Source organism: Pristis pectinata, chromosome 3 (genome assembly GCF_009764475.1).
Source record: "Pristis pectinata isolate sPriPec2 chromosome 3, sPriPec2.1.pri, whole genome shotgun sequence".
Classification (NCBI taxonomy): domain Eukaryota; kingdom Metazoa; phylum Chordata; class Chondrichthyes; order Rhinopristiformes; family Pristidae; genus Pristis; species Pristis pectinata.
In genome coordinates this window covers 136,684,768-136,711,209 of record NC_067407.1, presented here as the reverse complement: position 1 = coordinate 136,711,209, position 26,442 = coordinate 136,684,768, and the positions used below count along the sequence as shown (strand labels likewise).

Here is a 26,442-nt window from a genome sequence, read left to right as displayed (position 1 = left end):
CTGGCGAGAATGAAATGCAAGTGGGGAAAGCGGAGATGGGGAGGGTGGTAAATTGTGATTGCGATGTCTTCGTAGTCGAAGACCCTCTGGGATCCCACCCCAGAAGATGCCCCTTTGAATAGGGTCTGGACAGCACTGACAGAATGAGCCTGCAAGAGTCAATGCCTTGAGGAAAAGGGCTGAGCAAGCAGTGGGTAAAATTGACCATCGAAGCCATTTAACAGTAGAGTCGTAGACTGATATCACATGGAAACAGTACGATTAAGCAACTCAAAAATATAATGAAGCAAAAGTGTACAACACCCCACCCAGCCTCAGAAACACAAACACACTGTGCCCCTTGAAAAGTGTGTCCATGATAAATAAGAGCCATCAAGTAATACAGCACGGAAACAGGCCCTTCAGCCCAACTGGTCCATGCCAACCAAGATGCCCATCTAAGTTAGTCCTGTTTGCCCGCATTTGGCCCATATCTTTCTAAACCTTCCCTATCCCTGTATCTGTCTGGGTATCTTTTAACTGTTGTGTAAAAGTACAGAAAGAGTTCAAAAAATATGAATGTAATAAATTTTTAAATTAAACCATCAACATACTGCTACAAATAGATGCTGAATGATATTATTTCTCTCTATGTATATTTACACTTAATTAAAATTATTATGCTTATTTGTTAAAATATTATGTTTAATCTCCCTGTAAGCAATTTACTTTGAGCTGATGCATCTGCCAGGAATTCTATTTGACTTCCGTGGCTCCCGATCCACATTCCAGAAGGAAATCCGGGCCGGGTCTTGCACCCAGCCCTGCGAGCCCTATATTAAAAGTGGTCGAGGCAGCCGACTGAACATCTTTTGTTGGTTAATCCTTCCGAGTTGGCGGGGGTCTGAGCGCAGCAGAAGCAGGCATCGGGCAGAGGAGGAAGAGTGCGTTTGAGGATACACTGCTCACTCTCTCTCTCTGTGCAGGCAGTGGAGTGAGTGAATGTGCGGATAGAGAAGCGGGGCTAGACCTACTTATTTGGTTATTATTCCAGATCAGTGAATCAAAAGGAACGGCAAAGAGGGGGGGGGGAAGTATTTTTTTATATACTGTTGCTGTGCATTTCACGGGTAAGTTGCAAATGCATTTTATTTGTTAAATAACCAGGGTAAAGTTGCAATGGGACGAAGCTCCGAGGGCTGCGTGTTTTAGTTTTCCTGGGCTCTGTTACGTTTTGATTCGGTGGGGTTTTTATTTTGCACGTTGTTTGTTTTCCTGCATTTTAATCATTCTTCTTACTTTCCTCCTCCCTCCCCCCTCCCGAAGAGCGATGGCCGAGCGAATGATGATGAGCCACGGGCGATTTCCCGAAGGAGTCAACGGGTTACCGGTCCGGCGGATGGCCATGAGCCCCTACGCCCAGCACCAGCACTCTTACGGCGGCCTGATGAGCGAGCATCCGGCCGTTGGCTCCTTGTTGCACTACCCAGGGGGCGGTAATGTGAACTCCAGCAACGGGGCGATGAGGCATGGACTGATCCCGGGGGTGAGGCAGCCGCCGGTCGGTCACCTGGGCAGTGTGTCTCCCCAGAGCATCAGGTACACCTCTAGGCAGCAACAGCAACCACCACAACAGCCTCCAACCCCTGCACACCCCCAGTACATGGGTCCGCCGGTGTCCGGGAGCAGTCCGGCCGCACAACTGGCAGCCAGTATGCACTTGCAAAAACTGACCAGTCAATACTACGGCCACCAACATCATTACAGCCTGACGGAGCTGCACCCGGCCAATGCAATACAGCAGCAGTGCACAGAGATCAGGCATCACAGTCCTTCGATGCCTCCCACCCACCACATGTCCGCTGCAATACTGCCCCCCAATGTTATAGACACGGATTTTATCGACGAAGAGGTGCTGATGTCTTTGGTGATCGAGTTAGGGTTGGATCGCATCAAGGAACTCCCCGAACTCTGGCTAGGACAAAACGAGTTCGACTTCATGACCGAGTTTGTTTGTAAACAGCAGCCCAGCCGGGTGAGCTGTTGAAGAGAGTGTGCGAAAAGATTTTAACAAAAAAAAGAAATGCAAAAAAAAACTTCCAGTGAGCTAAAAATATTCTATTTGCAACCACACCAGAGAGGGAAAAAAATCTTTTGTTTTAATTACCGTTTCACCCGCTGAGTGTTGGTGATTTTTTTTATCGTGTTTGATCACACAGCACATAACCAGTCCTAGATACAACTACTCTTGTTTCGTTTTAAATGTTTTTTTTAAATTTGAAACCAAAAGCCAAAACAATAGCTTGAAAACTGGGCCCCTTGAAAACCTGATCTCACCCCGTCCACAGTTTGAAGTTGGGGGAAGGTGGGAGTTGATGCAAGGGGTTGTGAGGCATTTGCTGAGATTTTCTTTTAGAAAGGAAAGTGGGTTTACCTTTTTTTCTTAAAATAAATCACTCTTGCTTTTGAAAGCTAAGTCTGTGTGGGCATGAGGGTGTATTGAAGAGAGCAAGGAGAATTTTCTTGAGTGCGGTTAAGTGACTTATTTTGAAACAGCATTGATAAGATTTAATCAGAAAAATTTAAGGGATGTGTGATTGTATATAATGGTTTCAATCCTTTTCTACAAAAATTAACTTGGCAGTTTTAAAAAAAACTGTCTTTAACAGAAAGTCCTGTAACTTAAACAAATGACAATGGACTTTCACACAAAGACAACATTCCTCTGGGCCTGATGTCCCTGCCTCCTCCCTCTGTTTGGTGAATGTTTGGACAGTTACAGGCTGGAGTGTGTGTGCGCGTGTACTTGTGTGCTCGAGTGTGGGGGTGAAAAACATTTCCCAAAAGTTTTGTTTCTTGAAATACTTAATGTTTCTTTGTTTACTTGCCACTACAGTGCTGGTTTATAGTTTACAATGATATTCTGTATTGAAGCCATGAGATGTGTTGGGGGGACTGGGGAGAGGAAAAAAAACATGGACAGTATTTTTTTACAAACGTAAATATTGCAGAAAATGTGTGTGTGTTTTCTTAATTTATTATTCAATGCTTTGTTTATTTTGAGAAGGTATAATAAAGACCCTGGAGAGTATGATAACTGTAAATGATCCAGTCCTTTGTCAGAATTCCTGTCTTAAGGCTGAACAAAGCTTCAAGTGGACTGACATTCTGCATTGAGTTATTGAGCAACTTTTCGTCTGGCTGAGGAGGTGGGGGGAAGGGGAGGGACACCAAACGAGGTCTGAAAGGGGCATGGTCAGTAGAATTTGGATTACAAACTACACATTGCAAGCAAGCCATCTTCTGATTGCTTTTTGTTTTAAAAGCAAATTTGTGTGTGGAAGCTTTAACAACTGGAGAACACAGTAGCAATAAAGTGTCCCTGGTTTCAAGACTCCCTAGCACACTGCTGCTGAGGAAGGGAGCCTCTTCTACGGAGGCACAGTTTACTACCCCCTCCTCATCTTGGAGCTGGCATTTTTTCCTCTGAATGGCTGCAGAGTTAAATCTCTATGTGGCTTTATTAGCATGCTCAGGGGTGAGGGAGAACTCTCTAATTGGTTACAGAACAATCTACAGACAAAACAATCCTTGCCCTGAGTGTGCCTGTACCTACTTGTGTCTTGCTACCCTGTGTATATGTTTAATGAGCTGAGATGATCCACTATCTTCCCAGGGAAAGGGAACCAAAAACTAGAAGGTGTAGGTTTAGGGTGAGAGGGGAAAGATTTAAAAGGGACCTGAGGGGCATCTTCAAGCAGAGGGTGGTGAGTATATGGAACAAGTTGCCAGAGGAAGTGGTTGAGGCAGGTACAATTACACTTAAAAGACATTTGGATAAGTACATGGATAGGAAAGGGATATGGGCAAATGGGACTAGCTTAGATGGGTTACTCTTGTCAGAGTGGATGAGTTGGGCTGTGTTATTCTGACTCTATTTATCTTGGACACTAAGGGGTGCAGTGTGTTTGTGCTGGGTGGGGGTGTTGCACACATTGGATGTGTTTGTGTAGCTGTATTAAGCTTTAGTTTTCTGTGTGTGTTCTGCTTGTGTCACTGCTTCATCCCATCTTCCTCTCCTGTGTGTCGCTTTCTGTGAAGCTGTGTGTGTGTGAGAGAGAGACTAGTTTTAAAGGCTGTCCAATCAGCCCATTTCAACACTCAGCTGTTGGGAGAGTGGGTGGGAGCCAGGGAATTCTGTATTGAATGTGTCAATGCAACTAATCTCGCCAACTTGTGACTGAGATGTGGAGGTGCGTTTCGTTGGTTAGATTGGTCTGGCCTGAGTAAACAACAGTTTGGATACCACTTGGGTTTTTTTTTGCTGTGTGAAAATCCTATCATTTGCTTGTTTTGTAGTCCTTTACAAATTCTGCTCTGAATTCTTCAGGAATGTTCATTCTTGGAAGCTTTTCCCTGATATTGCACTGGGATGGGAAACAGTCAAGGATTCCAAAAGAGAGCCCCCCCCCCCCCCGCCCCCCCCAGTGGTTCCCTCATTCCCCCCCACTGATACAAGCAGCTCAGTGCATGCCAACAGCTGTGTGCAAAGCTGGCCAGGATGTAGCTGAGAATTCAAGAGCCAGCTCTCTTCAAAGGACTGGAATGGGATTTGTACCCACTTTACCTTGCCTCCCATTGAAGGTTTGGGGGGGGGGCGGGGGAGGAGCAATACTACCCATCGAACCCAAAGCTACCTTCTGCCTTTTGAACTTTCCACAATACTTGGAGTATTGTGTGCAGTTCTGGTCACCCCCTTACAGGAAGGATGTGGAGGCTTTGCAGAGGGTGCAGAAGAGGTTCACCAGGATGCTGCCTGGATTAGAGGGCATAAGCTACAAGAAATTGGACAAATTTTGGTTGCTTTTCTCTAGAGTGTCAGAGGCTGAGGGGAGACCTATCAGGTTTATAAAACATAGATAGCCAGTATCTTTCTCCCAGGGTAGAAGTGTGAACATCCTCTGGTATTAAACTTAAGGTCAGAGGAGGAAAGTTTAAAGGAGATGGGGTGGGGGTCCAGGTTATTTTTCCAGAGTGGTGGGTGCCTGGAACGGGCTGCCAGGGAATGGTAGTAGAAGCAGATACGATAGTGGACTTTGAGAGGCTGTTAGATAGATGGACATGCAAGGAATGGAGGGATACGGATCACATGCAGGCAGAAGAGATGTAGTTTAATTCAGCATCATGTTTGGCACAGATATTGTGAGCTGAAGGGCCTGTTCCTGCGCTGTACTGTTCCGTGTTCCATCCACTAAACGTGTGCCTGGATTTCTGTGGGATGGTTAATTCTGTTTACAGAAGGAAGGAGGGAGGGGAGGGTTGTACACATTCCCCCACACACATGCCCCATTCCAATACAACACAACAAACTGAGCTCCTATTGTGCCAGCCGTGTTGAGTGTGGAGAAATAAATCCTGTTGCCTGAGGTTACACATCCACTCCTTCAAGGGAGGCCTGGCTGGCTAAAGTTGGTGTGTGTTGCTAGGCGGCAGGCCTGGTTGACTCTACAAACAAGCACCTACGAAGCTGGAGTCTTCGAAAGAGCTGAGCTGGTGTTGCAGCCTTATCTAGGACCACCTTTTGTTTTTGGAATATTTTTGTAATTTATGGTAATTTTTGTCTTGCACAGTATTGCTGACTCAAAATGAATTTCACGTCATTTAAGTTAATGATAATGACTCTGAACTGTTGGGGCATGCATCGAACTGCCAGGACATCAGGGACAGGGGGCTCTGATGTTCAGTAATACCACAGCTCATCTGATCTTGATCCACTTCCCACCATTAGGGAGCTCAACCATTTAGCCCTGAAGTCCACAATAATAAGAATCAGATTTACCATCTCTGACTATGACGTGAAATTTGTTGTTTTGTGGCAGCAGTACAGTGCAAAGACATAAAAGTACTTTACAAAAATAAATAACTAGTACAAAAAAAGAATAACAAGTTCAGGGATTCATGAACCCTTCAGAAATCTGATGGCGGAGGAGAAGAAGCAGTTTCTGGATCGTTGAGTGTGGGTCTTGAGGCTCCTGTACCTCCTCCCCGGTGGTAGTAATGAGAAGAGGGCATGTCCTGGATGGTGAGGGTCCTTAGTGATGGATGCCGCCTTCTTGAGGCGCCGCCTTCTTGAGGCACCGCCTCTTGATGATGTTATCGATGGTGGGGAGGGTTGTGCCCGTGATGGAGCTGGCTGAGTCTACAACCCTCTGCAGCCTCTTGCGATCCTGTACATTGGAGCCTCCATACCAGGCAGTGATGCAACCAGTCAGGATGCTCTCCACCGTACATCTGTAGAAATTTGTAAGAGTCTTTGGTGTACTGAATCAGCAAAGAACGTAAACCGGGGGGAAACATCCTCTCAATTTACACAGAGGGTGGTGGATGTATGGAATGAGCTGCCAGAGAAAGTGGTTGAGGCAGGTATAACTTTTAAAAGGCAGTTGTGTAGGTCCATGGATAGGAAAGGTTTAGAGGGCTATGGACCAAACACAGGCAAATGGGACTTGCTTGGATGATGAATTGGTAAGTTGCATGCCATCCATACAGATCATTTCATCACATCAAGGTAGTACAAAGGAAAAGCAATAACAGAATGCAGAATGTAGTGTTACAGTTACAGAGAAAGTACAGATAGAAAACATGGTGCAAGGGATATGTCGAGGTAGATTGTGAGGTTAAGAGTCCATCTTAACATACAAAAGGTCTGATCAATGGTCTTATAATAGTGGGATAGAAGCTGTCCTTGAGCCTGGTCAGCATGGACCAGTTGGGCCGAAGGGCCTGTTTTCATTCTATAATACTCAAAGTCCACCTTGTCCACCTGCCCCCCCCCCCCCCCCCAACCACATGGATTTTGCATGTTTCACTAAGAGTCCCTTGAGTATAGGTTCAACCTGCTAAGCATTGCTTCACAGGTTAACCCCTCCATCCCTGGAATCAAGCTGGTGATCCTTCTCTGCACTGCCTCCAATGCAAGTAGAGCCCTCCTTAAATCGGAGGCTTGCACTGTACACAGTGCCCCAGGTATGGTCTCAAGTTGGAACGTGGCTTTACCGCGAGGGACGTGGAGAAAAGCAGCAGTTGTCCAGCGTTTCACTGGCCTTCCCATTTACTGTTGTACGCACATGCGGATTCTGTACGTCTCAGATAGTGTAGTGTCTATAGACTTCCCTTAAACAATGTCTTGCTTTGCTATCAAGGTGCAGAACCTCACATTAGCCATAATACTATACCTGCCAAACTTTTGCCTATTCACACAACCTATCTCTATCCCTTTGTAGAACGATAACACCAGTACATAAATGAACCCATTTGTTATACCTTGTTATTCCTCTTTTGCACTACTTATTTATTTTTGTAACTTATAGTCATTCTTATGTCTTTATGTCTTGCACTGTACTGCTGCCACAAAACAAATTTCACGACACAGGTCAGTGAAAGTAAATCTGATTCTTATACCAAGGATGCAAAGTGGAGATCTGAAGACTCAGCCATTCATATGCCAAAGGAGGTGTAAATGTGGAGAGGTATCTAATGGAAGGTTTCTTCAAAATTAGCTGTTTTGCATAAGGACATGGTAAAAATTGCACCTGGTCTCCCACACTACATATTCCCTCACCCTGCCTACCATCCCTCCCCACCATCGGTTGTATCCACAGGAGGCGCTGCCTCAAGAAGGTAACATCTATCATCAAAGATCCCCACCATCCGGGCCATGCCATCTTCTCACAGCTGCCATCGGGCAGGAGGTACAGAAGCTGGCAAAACCCTAATCACCACTATAGTTTCACAACACTATGACCACTCTGATCATTTTGCACTAAAATGGACTTTTTTTTGTTCTACTTGTGTTTTTTTTTCTCTTGTAAAAATTGTCTATAACTTTTAATTTATGTTTTTCTTGTGAGTACTGCATATCTGGTGCTATGTGCCTGTGACATTTTGATTTTTTTAATATATTTATTTATTAGTCACATGTACACACAGGGAAATGTGTCTTTTTGCGTTACTGAGAGTGTGCTGGGGGCAGCCCGCAAGCGTCACCACGCTTCCGGCGCCAACATAGCATGCCAAGGTGCTCCTGCAAGTAAGTTTTTCATTGCGCCTGTGCATACATGTACTTGTGCAGATGACAATTAATTCGACTTTGACTCTGACTTTGATCTTTGATTCTTTGATGGGTTGGGAACTCCCTAAGTTTCCAATTTCCTTTCACCAATATTTCATTCATATATCACCATTAGCATATCATCATCCCGGCCCCTTCAGAGAAGTTTATAAACCCAAATTAGTCACTGGCTACCTGGAAAAGATGGCTAAAAGATTTAAAAAAATCTTTAGTTTAGGCCACTTTAGGGAGTATTGTGTGCAGTTCTAGTTACCACATTACACGAAGGATGTCGAGGCTTTGGAGAGGGTGCAGAAGAGGTTCACCTGGATGCTGCCTGGATTACAGAGTATCATTTCTAAGAAGAGGTTGGACAAACTTGGGTTGTTTTCTCTGGAATGTCAGAGGCTGAAAGGGGACATGGAAGTTTATAAGATTATGAGAAGCATTGACAGGGGAGACAGTCTTTTTCCCAGGGTGGAAATGTCAAATACTAGAGGGCATAAGTTGAAGGTGAGAGGGGAAAATGTTTAAGGCAAATTTTTTTACAGAGTGTGGTAGGTGCCTGGAACACATTGCCGGGGAAGTGGTGGAAGCAGACACAATAGCAATGGTTAAGAGGCATTTAGACAGCCACATGAACAGGCAGGGAATGAGGGATACGGACCATGTGCAGGCAGATGGAAATAGTTTAGATTGGCATCATGGTCAGCACAGACGTGATGAGCTGAAGGGTCTGTTTTTGCGCTGTACTGTTCGATATTGGTTCTCAAAAAACACTGTGAGGGGACAGCTAAAGGAAGAGAGAGGTTTATGGAAGGAATTCCAGGTATTAAGGTCTCAGCTGCCAGGGTGGAGTCATGAAAGTGAGCCTAGTATTAGAGGCACACAGAGGTTGTAGGGTTAGAGGGGGTTTCAGAGGCAGGGAGGGGCAAGGCAGAGGGTCAATGAGCATGATGAAATCTCCACCAATAAGCTGGGAGGGCCTTGTGCAGCTTCCGTTTGTCCCTTCAGTGTAATGACTGTGTGCAATGTGTGGGACACCTTCCAAGTCGCGGCTTAATCTTCCTCCATCTCACTCTGCAGCCCCGATGGTTTTCAGTATCCTGTAGAACTGGGGTCATTCATCAAACCTGTCTCTGTCTGCTGCCCGGAGACACGAGAGTCTGCACATGTTGGAATCCGGAGCAACACTACAAAACGCTGGAGGAACTCAGCAGGTCAGGCAGCGTCTGCGGAGGGAAGTGGACAGTCAACGTTTCGGGTCGAGACCAGGTGAAGGGTCTCGGCCCGAAACATCAACTGTTCATTTCCCTCCACAGGTGCTGCCTGACCTGCTGAGTTCCTCCAACGTTTTGTGTGTGGCTCTCAGTCTGTTTCTTGTCTGCCCAATGTGAAAGGTTTTCCAGAAAAAAGTCTCATGATGCTCAATGTCATCAAGTTGAAACCCTGTTTCTCCCTCCACAAATGCTGCCTGACCTGCTGAGTATTTCTGGCATTCCCCATTCTTATTAGCACTGAACCATCTCCTCTCAGACCCATCTTGCCCCAGCACTGTTAGAACCTACAACCTCTAAGGTGCCTGTACTTTTCCTCAGGTTTAACATGGAGGATTTTGTTCTTCCCTTGCCAATCTGAGGAGCAAATAAAACAAATATGTTCACTGCTAAGTTCAAGTTGGCATCCAGCCTCTCCTCCATGGACTCTGTCTATACCTCTCACTGCCTTGGTGAAGCAGCCAGCATAATCAAAGACCCCACCCACCCGGGTCATTCTCTCTTCTCTCCTCTCCCATCAGGCAGAAGCTACAGGAGCCTGAGGGCACCTACCACCAGGCTCAAGGACAGCTTCTATCCCGCTGTTATAAGACTATTGAACGGTTCCCTTATGCGATGAGATGGACTCTTGACCTCATGATCTACCTTGTCATGACCTTGCTGCCTGCACTGCACTTCCTGTGACACTTTACTCTGCATTCTGTTATTGTTTTACCCTATACTACCTCAATGCACAGTGTAATGAATTGATCTGTACGATTGGTATGCAAGACAAGTTTTCACTGTACCTCAGTACGTGACAGTAATAAACCAATAGCAATACCCCTCTCCCGTGTAGAACATAGAACAATTATAGCACAATTCAGGCCCTTCGGCCCACAAAGCTGTGCCAAACATGTCCCTACCCTAGAAATTTCTAGGCTTACTCATAGCCCTCTATTTTTCTCAGCTCCATATACCGATCGTATCAGCCTCCACCATTGCTGGCAGCCCATTCCACACACTCACCACTCTCTGAGTGAAAAACTTACCCCTGACATTTCCTCTATATCTACTCCCCAGCACCTTAAACCTATGTCCTCTTGTGGCCGCCAATTCAGCCCTGGGGAAAAACCTCTGACTATCTACCCTATCAATACCTCTCATCACCTTGTACACCTCTATCAGGTCCCCCCTCATCCTCCGTCTCTCCAAGGAGAAAAGGCTGAGTTCCCTCAACCTGCTTTCATAAGGTATGCTCCGCATTCCAGGCAGCATCCTTGTAAATCTCCTCTGCACCCTCTCTATGGCTTCCACATCTTTCCTGTAGTGAGGCGAACAGAACTGAGCACAATACTCCAAGTGGGGTCTGACCAGGGACCTATACAGCTGCAACAATACCTCACGGCTCTTAAATTCAATTCCCCAATTGATGAAGGACAATACACCATTTGCCTTCTTAACCACAGAGTCAACCTGCACCGCCACTTTGAGCGTCCTATGGACTCGGACCCCAAGGTCCCTCTGATCCTCCACACTGCCAAGAGTCCTACTATTAAGACTATATTCCACCAACATATTTGACCTACCAAAATGAACCACTTCACACTTATCTGGGTTGAACTGCATCTGCCACTTCGCAGCCCAACTCTGCATCCTATCTATATCCCTCCGTAACCTCTGACAGCCCTCCAAACTATCCACATGTGTACCTTACATAATAATCAGATTAGATTAGTTTATTGTCCTATACATCAGGGTGCAATGAAATTCCTTGGTCACGTGAAGCTCACAGAATAAACAGTATACACAGTAATAATAAATACAATAAACACAGCAGTGAGCGCAAAACGGCAGAATGGTGCAAAGCTTGTAGTGCAGTCTGAAGTAGTGCAAAAAGAAATGCTGAAGTGACAATAACTGAGAGAGAGAGAGTTAAGAGTCTGAGAACGGGGCAGCACTAAACAGGAAGGGGGTGTGACAGAGGTGATTGGTTCAGGAGTCTGACAGCAATGTTCTTGAGTCTGGTCGTTCGGGCTTTCAAGCTCCTGTATCTTCTCCCAGAAGGTAGAAGAGAGAGAAGGGAAGGGGCAGTATAACAGAAAGTCCTGCAGCACGTCACTGTCATCGAAGAGCTGGCCAGGTGTCTAAGTTCCACCTTTTGAAATGAAGAGTCAGAGAGAGATACAGCACGGAAACAGGCCCTTCGGCCCACAGAGTCTGTACTGACCAACAATCGCGCATTTACACTGAACAACATTAATCCCCTCTCGTACACTAAAAGGTGAACTCTTGATTTCCCAATCTACCTCGTCGTGGCCCTTGCACTTTATTTGTCTGCCTGCACTGCACTTTCTCTGTAACTGTAACACTACCCTTTTACTACCTCAATGCACTTATGTATAGAATGATGTCCGGATGACACGCAAACAAAAGCTTTTCACTGTATCTTGGTACATGTGACAATAATAAACCAATTCCATTTTATAAATTCCATTCTCTTCAACCCCCTCAAACTCTACCACTCAACAACACACTGGGGGCAATTTACAGTGGCCAATTTACCTACCAATTTACGACACAGTTTTCAGATGTGGGAAGAAACTGGAGCACCCGGAGGAAACCCACACAGTCACAGGGAGAACGTGCAAACTCCACACGGACAGCAACAGAGGTCAGGATTGAACCTGGGTCTCTGCTGTTGTGAAGTAGCAGTTTCACTAGCTGTGCCACCACAGTGTCTGTTCTATAAACCGTGGCTTTCCATATTAAAATAAAGTCACACCTAATCTCCTCCCTATCTGAAGGTGTTGACTAGCACTGGGCTAAAATTGTGCTAGAATTAAGATATTTCTTTATTAGTCACATGTTCATCAATACACACAGTGAAATCCATCTGTTGCATAGAGTGTTCTGGGGGCAGCCCACAAGTGTCGCCACGATTCCAGCGCCAACATAGCATTCCCACAACTCCCTAACCCGTACATCTTTGGAATGTGGAAGGAAACCGGAGGACCCAGAGGAAACCCACACAGACATGGGGAGAACGTACAAACTCCTTACAGACAAGAGGCCAGAATTGAACCCGGATCGCTGGCGCTGTAAAGCGTTACGCTAACCGCTACACTACCATGCCTGCATTTGCCTTCACTATATCTGCCGACTAGTACCTCTGGCCCCAAGGGTTATGGTTACCCAATGGTTCAGTTACTGGTTATGTATCTAAATCCCGTCATGGTAACTGGAGATTTGAAACACTCATGATTAAAAATCACAAACTTACAGGGAGAAAGCCAACCTTAGTGACCATGACATACCTAATTTGTACTGATGTGATTCAGTAACATCCCTGAGGGAAGGAAATCTACCACACTTACCCCTTCATGTAACCCAGTCCAACACTGGCAGCAGTGCAGTGATTAAGCACATCTGGTCACCGCACTATAAGAAGGATGGATTGCACTAGAGAGAGTGCAGAGGAGATTCACCAGAATGCTAACGAAATTTGGCATGTCCCCGTCAACCCTTACCAATTTTTACCAATCCACCACAGAAAGCATCCTATCTGAAAGTATCACGGCTTGAGTATGGCAACTGCTCTGCCCAGGACCACAAGAAACTGCAGAGAGTTGTGGACACAGCTCAGCACATCACAGAAACAAGCCTCCCCTCCATGGACTCTATGTCTATACTTCTCACCGCCTCGGTAAAGCAGCCAACATAATCAAAGACCCCACCCAGGACATTTTCTCTTCTCCCCCCTCTCATCAGGCAGAAGATACAAAAGCCTGAAAGTACATACCACCAGGCTCAAGGACAGCTTCTATCCCACTGTTATAAGACTATTGAACAGTCCCCTAGTATGATAAAATGGACCCTTAACTTCACAATCTAGCTCGTTATAACCTTGCACTCTATTGTCTGCCTGCACTGCACTTTCTCTGTAGCTGTTACACTTTACTCTGCATTCTGTTATTGTCTTACCTTGTACTATCTCAATACACTGTGTAATCAATTGACCTGTATGAATGGTATGCAAGGCAAGTTTTTCACTGTACCTCGGTACAATTGACAATAATAAACCAATTCCAATTCCAATGTTACCTGGACTGCAACGTTGATAGCATTCGCACACAATTTTAATCATGATGTGTACATCAGCAGTTTTGCACCTGTTAGATTGTGTGAAGTGTTCATTTCCGGGTCACTTCCACCCATTGTTAAAGTTGGCCCACTCTCCTCAGAGCACCTGCTGCTTGTCCAGCCTCAGATACACACCTAATGACATCATCCAGTGCACATTTCTCCATTTACCAACAGGCTGGTGCAACCTACAACCTACGTCTGTCACTCACAGTAAAACAAGGACCAAACACTGATGGCAAATCGGCAGGGATGTGGGGAATTAAGGAGTCCACACTGGGACACTGATGTTTTGCCCCGAGCTTCTGCCAGACTCAAATTCTGTGCTCCATTTTTGTGCTCAGTACCACTTACAAAGACTGTAGCATCCTTATGGCCGGCATCATGCTGTAAGATGCTGTCAACTCTGGCTCCTTGACAAGTCCCCAAATGATGAATCATTACCCTGCCCCTCCATTTTCCCTCATTTCCATGGAAACCTGTGGATGCTATGGTCAGAAATTTTTAAGGTCTGACTCAATGCCCAGGAACCACAGCAGCTGTAAAGCTCTTCATACAACTGCCACCGAGAACCACATGGATAAAGACTTACCAATGACTCAGCGTGGGAACCACCCAAGCGGTACTTTTAGTTGGGTTTTTTTACCAATTCCCCAATGTTTTGCTGGGTACAATTGCATAACAGCATCTGAACCAAGTAAACTCCTGTTTAATCGAGCAAGTCAAACCTCAAACTGAATGGTTGGACTCTTTTGTCACACTACATACACTAGCAAGAGGTGAGGTTGAACAATAGTCATTTAGAGAAGAGAATCTGCTAACTTCACCCAATCTGGTAATGTGACACTAAAGTCAAAATTGAGATTATTGTCACATGCACAAGTACATGTGTGCACAGGTGCCATGGAAAACTTGCAGCAGCATCACAGGCACATAGCATCAGATAAGCAGCATTCACAAGAAAAACACAAATTAAACATAAATTATTCACAATTTTTACAAGAAAGAAAACAATTAGAAGGGCAAAAAAACAAAGTCCTTTTAAGTACAAAGTGATCAAAGTGGTCATAGTGTTGCTAAACTGCAGTGATTAATGTTTTGCCGGTTGGTTCAAGAACAGAATGGTTGAAGGGAAGTAGCTGTTCCTGAACCTGGTGGTGTGGGACTTCAGGCTTCTGTACCTCCTGCCCAATGGTAGCTGCGAGAAGATGGCACGGCCCGGATGGCGGGGATCTTTGATGACGGATGTTGCCTTCTTGAGGCAGCGCCTCCTGTAGATACTACCGATGGTGGGGAGGGATGTGCCTGTGATGTATCGGGCTGAGTCCACTACTCTCTGCAGCTTTTTACGTTCCTGTGCACTCCATGCTGCTGTTGTGTAAAGTCTCTCAGATGACTCTTATAGCAAAGGGCTCCCATTTACCAACATGTCCAACTTGCAAGGTGCTGTTCTTTCTGATATTATTTCTGATCTTGTTTTTATCCTCGTTCAAAGGTTCTGTTTCAGGTAGAGTATGGTTACCAAGGTAACAGAGGCCCTGAGTTACCCCAGCACAATGATGAGAGATCGCCATGCATTGAACACCCTAGTACAGTGGCAGAGAATTAGTGCCACCACTGATCCTTCCCACCAGTGACAGCTGTACCCTGTCCATTCCCTCACCAACATGCATTAAAACCCCCTGTGCCATTATTCTAAGAGAGTGTACCGCACAGAAACAGGCCCTTCGGCCCACCATGTCAATGCTCACCTTTCCACCCATCCATAGCCATCTTGAGTTCCAAAGTCTCACAGCCTTCCGTAGCAGTTAGCGTAATGCTTTACAGCGCCAGTGACCCAGGTTCAAATCCGGTCGCTGTCTGTAAGGAGTTTGTACGTTCTCCCCGTGTCTGCATGGGTTTCCTCCGGGTGCTCTGGTTTCCTCCCACATTCCAAAGATGTACAGGTTAGGAAGTTGTGGGCATGCTGTATTGGCACCGGAAGCATGGCAACACTTGCGGGCTGCCCCCAGAACACTCTACGCAAAAAGATGCATTTCACTGTGTGTTTTGATGTACATGTGACTAATAAAGATATCTTATCTTATCAGAATGTCACCTCACCTTTATCTTAAATGGATAATCACCGACTTTAAAACTGAAGCCACTAGTTCTAAATTGTCCCACAAGAGGAAACCTCCTCTCCACATTCATCCAAGACCCTACATCAATGGTGCTGAGGTCGAGAGGGTTGAGAGCTTCAAGTTCCTAGGAGTGAACATCACCAATAGACTATCCTGGTCCAACCACATAGAATCCACAGCCAAGAAAGCTCACCAGCGCCTCTACATCCTCAGGAGGCTAAGAAATGTGATATGTCCCCTTTAACACTCACCAACTTTTATCGATGCACCACAGAAAGCATCCTATCTGGATGCATCATGGTATGGCAACTGCTCTGTCCAGGAACGCAAGAAACTGCAGAGAGTTGTGGACACAGCCCAGCACATCACGGAAACTAGTCTACCCTCCTTGGACTCTGTCTTTACCTCTCGCTGTCTTGGCGAAGCAGCCAGCATTATCAAATACCCCACCCACCCAGGTCATTCTCTCTTCCATCAGGTAGAAGATACAGGAGCCTGAGGGCACATACCACCAGGCTTAAGGACAGCTTCTGCCCCACTGTGATAAGACTATTGAACAGTTCCCTTATATGATGAGATGGACTCTGACCTCACGATCTACCTTGTTGTGACCTTGCACCTTATTGCACTGCACCTTCTCTGTAGCTGTGACACTTTACTCTGTACTGTTATTGTTTTTACCTGTACTACTTCAATGCACTCTGTACTAACTCAATGTAACTGCACTGTGTAAGGAATTGACCTGTATGATTGGTATGCAAGACAAGTTTTTCACTGTACCTCGGTACAAGTGACAATAATAAACCAATACCAATACCATTTGCCCACACTACATGTGTATCCTTCTATGCCTTGTCTATACAAGTGCCGGTCTAAAGAGAGACTGCAGACTCTGGAATCTGGAGCAATATCTTGTTATTGTATCTAACTCCATCACCTCCTCTGGCAGTGAGTTCCAGATAGCAACCACTCCCTGTGTAAAAAATTTGCCCATCAAACCCCCTTTAAAGCTCTTCCCTCTCACCTTAGACCTGTACCCTCTTGTTTTTGATGCCCTACCATAGGGAACCGATTCTGACTGTCTACCCTATCTAATCCTCTTTTAATTTTATATAACCCTATCCCTCCCTCTACCTCCTTACATCCAGGGAAAGCAAGCCCAGCCTATTCAATCTCTCCCCATAACTAAAGTCCTCCAATCCGGGCAATACTGAAGAAGTGCATCAGTTTTTCACCTGTGTTTTGAGACTGCACTGCACCAATTCACTGCCCTCACCATTCTCTTGCCACGTACTAGAAGAGGTCCTAGATAATTAACAGAACAAGGAACACCTGTCCTCTCCCTTCCCCACTCTCAGCCATACCATAACATTAATGCCCGAGTCATCTGTGACCAAACTCACTGCCCACTTCCTGCCTTCCCCACCCCATGCATCAGACCTGGAGGAAAGCACCTTCCCACAAACACAGCCCCAGGCACCACTGAACCCACCCAACTGCACCAGCAGTGTCATCTCATTCATGGTGATTCAACAGAAGAGGGCAGCCGAGGAGGAGATCAGACACAGTGGAGAGCTTCACAGTGGCTCTATTGTGTGCACGTGTGTGTGTGTGTGTGTGTGTGTGTGTGTGTGTGTGTGTGTGAGGAGAGACTATGTATGTATGTGTGTGTGAATGTGTGTGTGTGGTGTGTGGTGTGTGTGAGTGTTTGTGTGTGTGTGTGTGTGTGTGTGTGTGTGTGTGTGTGAGGAGAGACTATGTATGTATGTGTGTGTGAATGTGTGTGTGTGGTGTGTGGTGTGTGTGAATGTTTGTGTGTGTGTGTGTGTGTGTTCTTCATGAAGCAGTCTATATCTACCACTTCTTTAGTCCTACCTCCACCTTCTGTCCCCAGCCCCCACCCCTCCCCCCTTCCCCCTCATGCCTTTACAAGGACAGAGGAGCTGATGTCATGAACTCTGGGAATAAACAGGCAACCTATTAGCATTTTCAACAAAGTGACGATAGATCTCTGTATCACACCTAGTCACACCAGACAATGAGCCTTCAGTCTCAGCAACTTCACTGGCAGCAGAGTCAATCAGCAGAGCTTTGGAGTACGTCTTCCCATGACTGTCCTGTGACTTGTTCCCTGGTGTGGACCATCCATTCACTGAGTGTTGCCATGTACAGGACACATAGAGCAGTGTTAATATATCACGCACAACCCTAATCACTAGAGTTTAGCAACACTATGACCACTTTAATCATTTTGCACTACAATGGACTTTGTATTTTTTGGTTCTAATTGTGTTCTTTCTTGTAAAAATTGTGTATAATTTATGTTTAATTTATGTTTTTCTTGTGAATGCTGCTTATCTGATGCTATGTGCTTGTGATGCTGCTGCAAGTAAATTTTTCATTGTACGGTAGCATAGCGGTTAGCGTAACGCTATTACAGCACCAGTGACCTGGGTTCAATTCCCACCACTGTCTGTAAGGAGTTTGTATGTTCTCCCTATGTCTGTGTGGGTTTCCTCCGGGTGCTCCGGTTTCCTCCCACATTCCAAAGGCGTACAGGTTAGGAGCTATGGGCATGCTACGTTGCGCCAGAAAAGTGGTGACACTTGCAGGCTGCCACCAGAACATTCTTAGCAATGCAAAAAGACACATTTCACTGTGTGCTTCGATGTACATGTGACTAATAAATAAATATCTTATCTTACTTGTGCATATGACAATAAACTCAACTTCGACATTCTGTCCAATGTCAAGGGACAAAGAGTCATCGAGATGTACAGCACAGAAACAGGTTCTTCAGCCCATCACATCCTTGCCAACATTTTTTGCCCATTTGCCCACACTAGAGAAATAAAGTACTGCAGATGCTGGAATCTAGATGAAAAACACAATGATGCTGGAGGAACTCTGCAGACCAGGCAGCATCCATGGAGAAGAGCAAGTGGTCAACGTTTCGGGTCAAGACCCTTCTTCAGGACTGAAGATAGGAAAAGGGGAAGCCCAATATATAGGAGGGAAAAGCAGAAAAGAGGAGGCAGGCTAGGCACAAGATGGTGATAGGACCATATTCTTCTCTGCCTTGCCTATTTAAATGCCTGGCTAAAAGCCCCTTAAACATAGTGATCCTTGACTTCCTTATAGGAAGAACACAGTCAGTGAGGATCAATAGTAACATCTCCTCCTCACTGACAATCAACACAGGCACACCTCAAGGATGCGTGCTCAGTCCATTGCTCTACTCTCTCTACACTCATCACTGTGTGGCTGGGCACAGCTCAAACGCCATCTATAAATTCGCCGATGACACCACTGTTGTTGGCAGAACCTCAGATGGCGATGAGGAGGCGTACAGGAGTGAGATAGATCGGCTGGTTGAGTGCTGTCGCAACAACAACCCCGCACTCAACGTCACCAAGACCAAGGAATTGATTGTGGACTTCAGGAAGGGGAGGTCAGGAGAACACTCACCAGTCCTCATTGAGGGGTCAGTGGTGGAAAGGCTGAGCAAGAATGCAGAATCCATCACTAAGGACCCTCACCACCCAGGACAGGCCCTCTTCTCATTACTACCAGCGGGGAGGAGGTACAGGAGCCTGAAGACCCACACTCAACGTTTCAGGAACAGCTTCTTCCCCTCCACCATCAGATTTCTGAACGGTCCATGAACCTATGAACACTACCTAGTTATTCCTTATTTATTTTTGAAACTTATAGTAATTTTATGTCTTGCACTGTACTGCTGCCACAAAACAACAAATTTCACGACATATGTCAGTGATAATAAACCGGATTCTGATTCTGATTCTGATTGTACCCATGTCCACCATTTCCTCTGGCAGTGAGCTCCAGACATCAACCACTCTCTGTGTAAAATAATTTACCCCTCAAATCCCCTTTAAATTTTCTTCCTCTCACCTTAAACCTAAGCCCTCTTTTATTTTGACAGCCCTATCACTAACTACCCTTTGCCCCTTATAATTTTATATATCTATATTAGGTCACTCCTCAGTCTCCTTTGCTTCAGGGAAAACAATCACAACACAGGTACAATGAAAAACTTACTTGCAGCATCATCACAGGCACATAGCATCAGATAAGCAGCAGTCACAAGCAAAACAGAAACTAAACATAAATTATACACAATTTCTGCAAGAAAGAACACAATTAGAACAAAACAAAAAGTCCTTAGAGCAAGGTGATCAAAGTGGTCATAGTGTTGCTAAACTCTAGTGATTAGGGTTGTGCTGGTTGGTTCAAGAACTGAATGGTTGAAGGGAAGTAGCTGTTCTTGAACCTGGTGGTGTGGGACTTCAGGCTTCTGTACCTTCTGCCCAATGGTAGCTGTGAGAAGATGGTACGGCCCCGATGGGAATCTTTGATGATGGATGTTGCCTTCTTGAGGCAGTGCCTCCTGTAGATACTACCGATGGTGGGGAGGGATGTGCCTGTGATGTATTAGGCTGAGTCCACTACTCTCTGCAGCTTCTTACATTCCTGTGCATTCAGATTGCCGCACCAGACCATGATGCAACCAGTCAACATCTCCCCCTAACTAAAATCTTCCAACCCAGACAACATCCTGGCAAATCTCCTCTCGAGTCTCTCCATAGAACATGGAACAGTACAGCATGGGACTCACATCCTTCCTATGGTATGGTGACCAGAACTGCACACAATACTCCAAGTACAGTGCTTTGTAAAGTTGCAACATAACATCCCAAGTTTTATATTCTTTGCCCCTGACCTATGAAGGCAAGCATGTAACTTGCCTTTTCACCACCCCATCTGGCAGCTTGTTCCATATAGCCTCTAAGTAGTGGGACTGGCAAATTAAGCCATATGGGTAAACTTAGAAATAAGAAAAGGGCACTCACTTTGATGGGATTATACTGTCGGTCTCCAAGTAGTGAGTGGGATTTGGAAGAATAAATATACAGATAAATAGTAAAATGTAGAAGCAATACAGTTGTCATAATGGGTGATTTTAACTTCTGAGACATAGAAAGGAATGCACACAGTCATCTTCCCAGAGTTAAGGAATCAAGAACTAGAGGGCATAGGTTTAAGGTGAGAGGGGGAGAGATTTAATGGGAACCTGAGGAGCAACCTTTTCACCCAGAGGGTGGTCCATATATGGAATGAGCTGCCAGAGGAAGTGGTTGAGGCAGGTAAATTAGCAACTTTTAAAAGGTATTTGGACATGTACATGCATCAGAATTAGAATCAGGTTTATTATCACTTACTTAAATAACACGAAATGTGTTGTTTTAAGGCAGCAGTACAGTGCAAATGCATAATATAGAACCACAGAACCATAGAACAGTACAGTACAATACAGGCCCTTCGGCCCACCATATTGTGTCGACCTTTAAACCTCACCTATGACTATCTAACCCCTTCCTTCCACATATCCACCTATTTTAAATTCCTCCATATGCTTATCTGACAATATCTTGAACTTGACCAGTGTACCTGCCTCCACCACCACCCCAGGTAGCACATTCCATGACCCAACCACTCTCTGGGTGAAAAATCTCCCTCTGACATCTCCCTTGAACTTCCCACTCATTACTTTAAAGCCATGCCTTCTTGTATTGAGCATTGGTGCACTGGGAAAGAGACGCAGGCTGTCTACTCTATCTATTCCTCTTAATATTTTGTACACCTCTGTCATGTCTCCCCTCATCCTCCTTCTCTCCAAAGAGTAAAGCCCTAGCTCCCTTAGTCTCTCCTCATAATCCATACTCTCCAAACCAGGCAGCATCCTGGTAAATCTCCTCTGCACCCTTTCCAATGCTTCCACATCCTTCCTATAATGAGGCGACCAGAACTGGACAAGTATTCTTGGACAAGTACTCAAGTACAAGAACTGGACAAACTCTGGACCAGAGTTTGTAGAGTTGCATCATTACCTCGCGGCTCTTACACTCGATCCCCTGACTTATGAAAGCTAACATCCCATAAGCTTTCTTAACTACCATTTCCACCTGTGATGCAACTTTTAGTGATCTGTGGATATGAAACCCTAGATCCCTCTACTCCTCCACACTGCCCAGAATCCTGCCATTAACCTTGTACTCCGCCTTGGGGATTGTCCTTCCAAAGTGTACCACCTCACACTTCTCCGGATGACTATAAATTACAAAAATAAATAAGTCGTGCAAAAAAGAAAGAATAACAAGGTGGTGTTCACGGGTTCATGAAAGGTCTAGAGCAATATGGACCAAACGCAGGCAAATGGGACCCGCTTAGACGGACATCTTGTTTGGCATGGACCAGTTGGGCCAAAGTTTCTGTGCTGTATGCCTGGGATTGCCTCAGTATCAGGGGCCTGGATGGGCCAGTTGCTAATTGCATTCAGGAAGGGTTTTGAAAGCAGGATGTAGGGAGTCCTACTCGAGAGGGGGGTGTACTCGATCTTTTTCAGGGACAGACAAGTGGTGGAGGTGCCTGTGGAGGAGCCCTTTATGACCTTTGTGAATTGTGACCACAACTCAATAAGCTTTAAGTCATAAAAGAGGATGAGGTTGGCCCTGGTCTTAAATTAGGGGAGGCCTGCCTTTAATTGTATAAGACAGGACCTGGTGAAAGTCACAACATTGTGGGCCGAAGGGCCTGTACTGTGCTGTAATGTTCTGTGTCCTATGTTCTATAGAGTGGAAGCAGGTGCAAGAGGGAAAAACAACATCCAATAAGCGGGAGGCTTTTAAAAGCATAATGGTCTGTGTGTCTCTATAAGGGTAAGAAGCAAAGGTGGTAAGATTAGGGAATCTGAGTTAACAAAAAAATTGAGGGCTTGATCAGGGAAAAAGAAGTTAGTGTATGTCAAGTGTAGGAAATTGTTATCAAGCAAGCCTTTGAGGTTTATGGAGGATATAAGTGAAATCTTAAGAAAATAGTTTGGAATGGAAAAGAGGGCCATAAACTTCCCCTGGCCAGCAGAGTTAAAGAGAATTTCAAAATCTTTTGTAAATACATGCAAAACATACAAGTGGTTGAGTAGACTGCATCTGGAGCACTGTGTGCAGTTCTGGTCACCACACTGCAGGAAGGATGTGATTAAGCTGGAAAGGATGCAGAGAAGGTTCACAGGAATACTGCCTGGACCAGAGGGCTTGAATTATAAGGAGAGGGTGAATGCACTTGAGTCTTCTTCCCAGGGTTGGGGAACCAAGGACTAGAGGGCATAGGTTTAAGATGTGAGGTGAAAGATTTAATAGGAACTTCAGGGGCAACTTTTTTACACAAAGGGTGGTATCTATGTGGAATGAGCTGCCAGAGGAAGTGGTTGAGGCAGGTACAACAACAACTTTTAAAAGACAGTTGGACAGGTACATGGATTGGAAAGTTTTAGAAGGTTACGGGCCAGATGCTGGCAGATGGGACTAGCTTAGATGGGGAATCTTGGACACCATAGACCAGTTGGGTTGAAGGGCCTGTTTCCGTGCTGTATAATTCTATGACTGTGAGAGACTGGATAGGTTGGGACTGTTTTCCCTGGAGCGAAGGGGGCTGAGGGGTGACCTTACAGAGGTTTATAGAGGGCATAGAGAGGGGACAGAGTCATAGTCTCTTTCCCAGAGTAGGGGAGTCTAAAACTAGAGGCACAAGTAAAGAGGAAAGATTTAAAGGAGACCCGAGGAGCAAGGTTTTCACGCAGAGGGTGGTGAGACGTGTAATTCCTGGGAATTGTTAGCCAGTCATTAACCTTAATGCCTTATAGTGGGATAACTGACGAGTCCCATATCGAAAACAAGGGTCGCTATTTCCACTCTCCACTCCCCCATCTGCCTATCACCCTTCCTCACCTCAATCCACCTATCATTTAGCCGTCCTTGCCCCACACCTTCCCCTCACCTCTTGTCCTTTCAGCCCAGATGAAGGGTCTCGACCCAGAAGGTCGACTGTCCATTTCCTCCCACAGATGCTGCTCAACCCGCTGAGTTCCTCCAGCAGTTTGCTTGTTGCTCCAGGTTCCAGCATCTGCCACCTCTTGTGTCTCTATAAATTTCTCCCTGTGGTGTTTTTGTTTCAAGACTTTTATCCCCCTAATAATTTTTTAAAAATGGAGAAACATTTTCCCTACAGCTCAGGCTTCACCATGTTTGCTTCCTGTGCCTCCGTAATATAAGCTGGTTTGCACTTCTCCCCGCCCCAGTCCTGAGATAAACAACTTTGCTGGGTCCGTCTAAAATCCAGCAAGTCTGGGTAAGGCCTTGTGTGCAGTGTCAGGTTACATTTTGATGACCTGCTGGGGTCTTGAGCCGCCTCCCTTCCCCCACTTCAGACACTTGGCAACATCGGCCCTGCAGAACTTCACAAACCACTGCTCTAGTACAATGCGGCAGCACATTCCCTGCACTGAGTCCAAAACCAATAAATCCCCAAATTTGTAATCCAAGGCAAGACTGGTCACGAACTCTTTCCCAACTCTGCAACTAATGCTCTTTCGCTCTGCTTCATAGAACAGTGCAGCACAGGAATAGGCCCTTCAGCCCACAATGTGCTGAGCATGATAAGATAAGATAAGATAAGATATCTTTATTAGTCGAAACCAACAGTGAAATGCATCTTTTGCGTAGAGTGTTCCAGGGGCAGCCCACAAGTGTCGCCACACTTCCGGTGCCAACATATCATGCCCACAACTTCCTAACCCGTACGTCTTTTGGAGTGTGGGAGGAAACCGGAGCACCCGGAGGAAACCCACGCAAACACGGGGAGAACGTACAAACTCCTTACAGACAGCGGTGGGAATTGAACCCAGGTCGCTGGCGCTGTAGTAACGTTACGCTAACCGCTACACTACTGTGCCTGCCCATGTCCAATTAAACTAAACCCTAGAGAAAAAAAGATATCTTTATTAGTCACATGTACATCGAAACACACAGTGAGATGCATCTTTTGCGTAGAGTGTTCTGGGGGCAGCCCGCAAGTGTCGCCACACTTCCGGCGCCAATATATCATGCCCACAACTTCCTAACCTGTACATCTTTGGAATGCGGGACGAAACCGGAGCACCCGGAGGAAACCCACGCAGACACGGGGAGAATGTACAAACTCCTTACAGACAGCGGCAGGAATTGAACCTGGGTCACTGGCGAGATGCAGGTGAGACAAGGATTCACCTACGCCTCCCTTAATATCATCTACTGCATTCGGTGCTCCAAGCGTGGCCTCCTCTACATTGGTGAGACCAAACACAGACTGGGTGACCGCTTCACAGAACATCTGCACTCTGTCCGTAACCGCGATCTGCATCTCCCCGTTGCCAGTCACTTCAACTCCCCCTCCCACACTATCACTGATATGTCAGTCCTCGGCCTCCTCCACTGCCAGGAGAATTCCAAGAGCAAACTGGAGGAACAGCCTAATGGCATGAACATTGAATTCTCCTGCTTTTTAAGTAATCCCCACCCCCCTTCCCCACAACACCCCCCCCCCACCATGCCACTCCTCTCCTTCCCTTTCCTAGCCTCTTTTTTTTCTACTTTTTTTCCTCTTCTCTCCTTACCTTTGACCCCTCCCCCGGTGGATCTGCTCTCCCCTCCCCCCTCGCACCTGCCCATCACTATCTCTTACCTGCATCTACCTATCACCCCCCTGTGCCCACCCCGCCTCCCCTCTTCTGTCCACCTATCACTGCTCTGCTTTTCCCACCTATATATCGGGCTTCCCCTTTTCCTATCTTCAGTCCTGAAGAAGGGTCCTGACCCGAAACGTTGACCGCCTGCTTTTCTCCACGGATGCTGCCTGGCCTGCTGAGTTCCTCCAGCAACATCGTGTTTTAAACTAATCCCTTCTGCCCGCACAGGAACCATGTCCCTCCATTCCCTGAATATTCATGTGCCTGTCTAAAAGCCTCCTGAACGTCATTATTGTATCTGCTTCTACCACCACCCTCGGCAACCTATTGAAAGCACCTACTGCTCTCTCTGTAAAGAACTTGCCCCACACATTCCCTTTAAAACTCCTGCCCATTCTCTCTCACCTGTCCATCAACTCCGCCTCCCCCTCCACCCCCCCCACTCCCCCCCCCATTCTCCTACCACTCACCGACACTGGGGGGTACTTCATGGGAGTTGTTAACCTACAAACCAGCACATCTTTAGGATGCGGGAGGAAACCGGAGCAGCCAGAGGTAACTCAACCAGCTGATCTAGCTCACCCCTGTACATCTCCTCATTGCCATCTGAGATTCCGCCAGCAACAGTGGTGTCATCGGCGAATTTATAAATGGCGTTTAAAATGTGCCTAGCCACACGGTCATGAGTGTAGAGAGAGTAGAGCAGTGGGCTGAGCACGCATCCTTGAGGTGCGCCTGTGTTGATTGTCAGTAAGGAGGAGATGTTACTACCAACCTTTGGTGACATACGAAATCTCCTCAAACTCCTAATGAAGCAGAACCGCTGGCTTGCCTTCTTCATGGTTGCATCAATGTGTTGGGCCCAGGATAGATCCTCTGAGATGTTGACACCCAGGAACTTGAAGCTGCTCACCCTTTCCACCGCTGACCCCTCAGTGAGGACTGGTGTGTGTTCTCCTACTTCCCCTTCCTGAAGTCCACATCAATTCCTTGGTCTTGCTGACGTCGAATGCCTGGTTGTTGTTGCTACACCGCTCAACCAGCCGATCTATCTCACTCTTGTACGTCTCCTCATCGCCAGCTGAGATTCTGCCAACAACAGTGGTGTCATCGGCGAATTTATAGATGGCGTTTGAGCTGTGCTCAGCCACACAGTGATGAATGTAGAGAGAGTAGAGCAGTGGGCTAAGCACGCATCCTTGAAGTGTGCCTGTGTTGATAGTCAGCGAGGAGGAGATGTTACTACCG

The 26,442-nt window shown here is 46.1% G+C and overlaps 1 protein-coding gene across 2 annotated transcripts; it reads left to right on the top strand.

Annotated features, from left to right (window-relative positions):
- The first annotated feature begins 844 nt into the window (after nt 1-844).
- Nucleotides 845-3,080, top strand: cited2 (Cbp/p300-interacting transactivator, with Glu/Asp-rich carboxy-terminal domain, 2). 2 transcript variants are annotated; one of them, XM_052011780.1, is made up of 2 exons: nt 845-973; nt 1,306-3,070. In XM_052011780.1, exon 2 carries the CDS (start codon nt 1,310-1,312, stop codon nt 2,024-2,026), a length of 717 nt encoding a protein of 238 aa, XP_051867740.1. In that variant the 5' UTR covers nt 845-973; nt 1,306-1,309; the 3' UTR covers nt 2,027-3,070. The 2 variants fall into 2 exon arrangements, with proteins under 2 accessions (XP_051867740.1, XP_051867739.1); XM_052011779.1 differs by having other exon boundaries at nt 848-1,109; nt 1,306-3,080.
- The last annotated feature ends 23,362 nt before the right edge of the window (nt 3,081-26,442 follow it).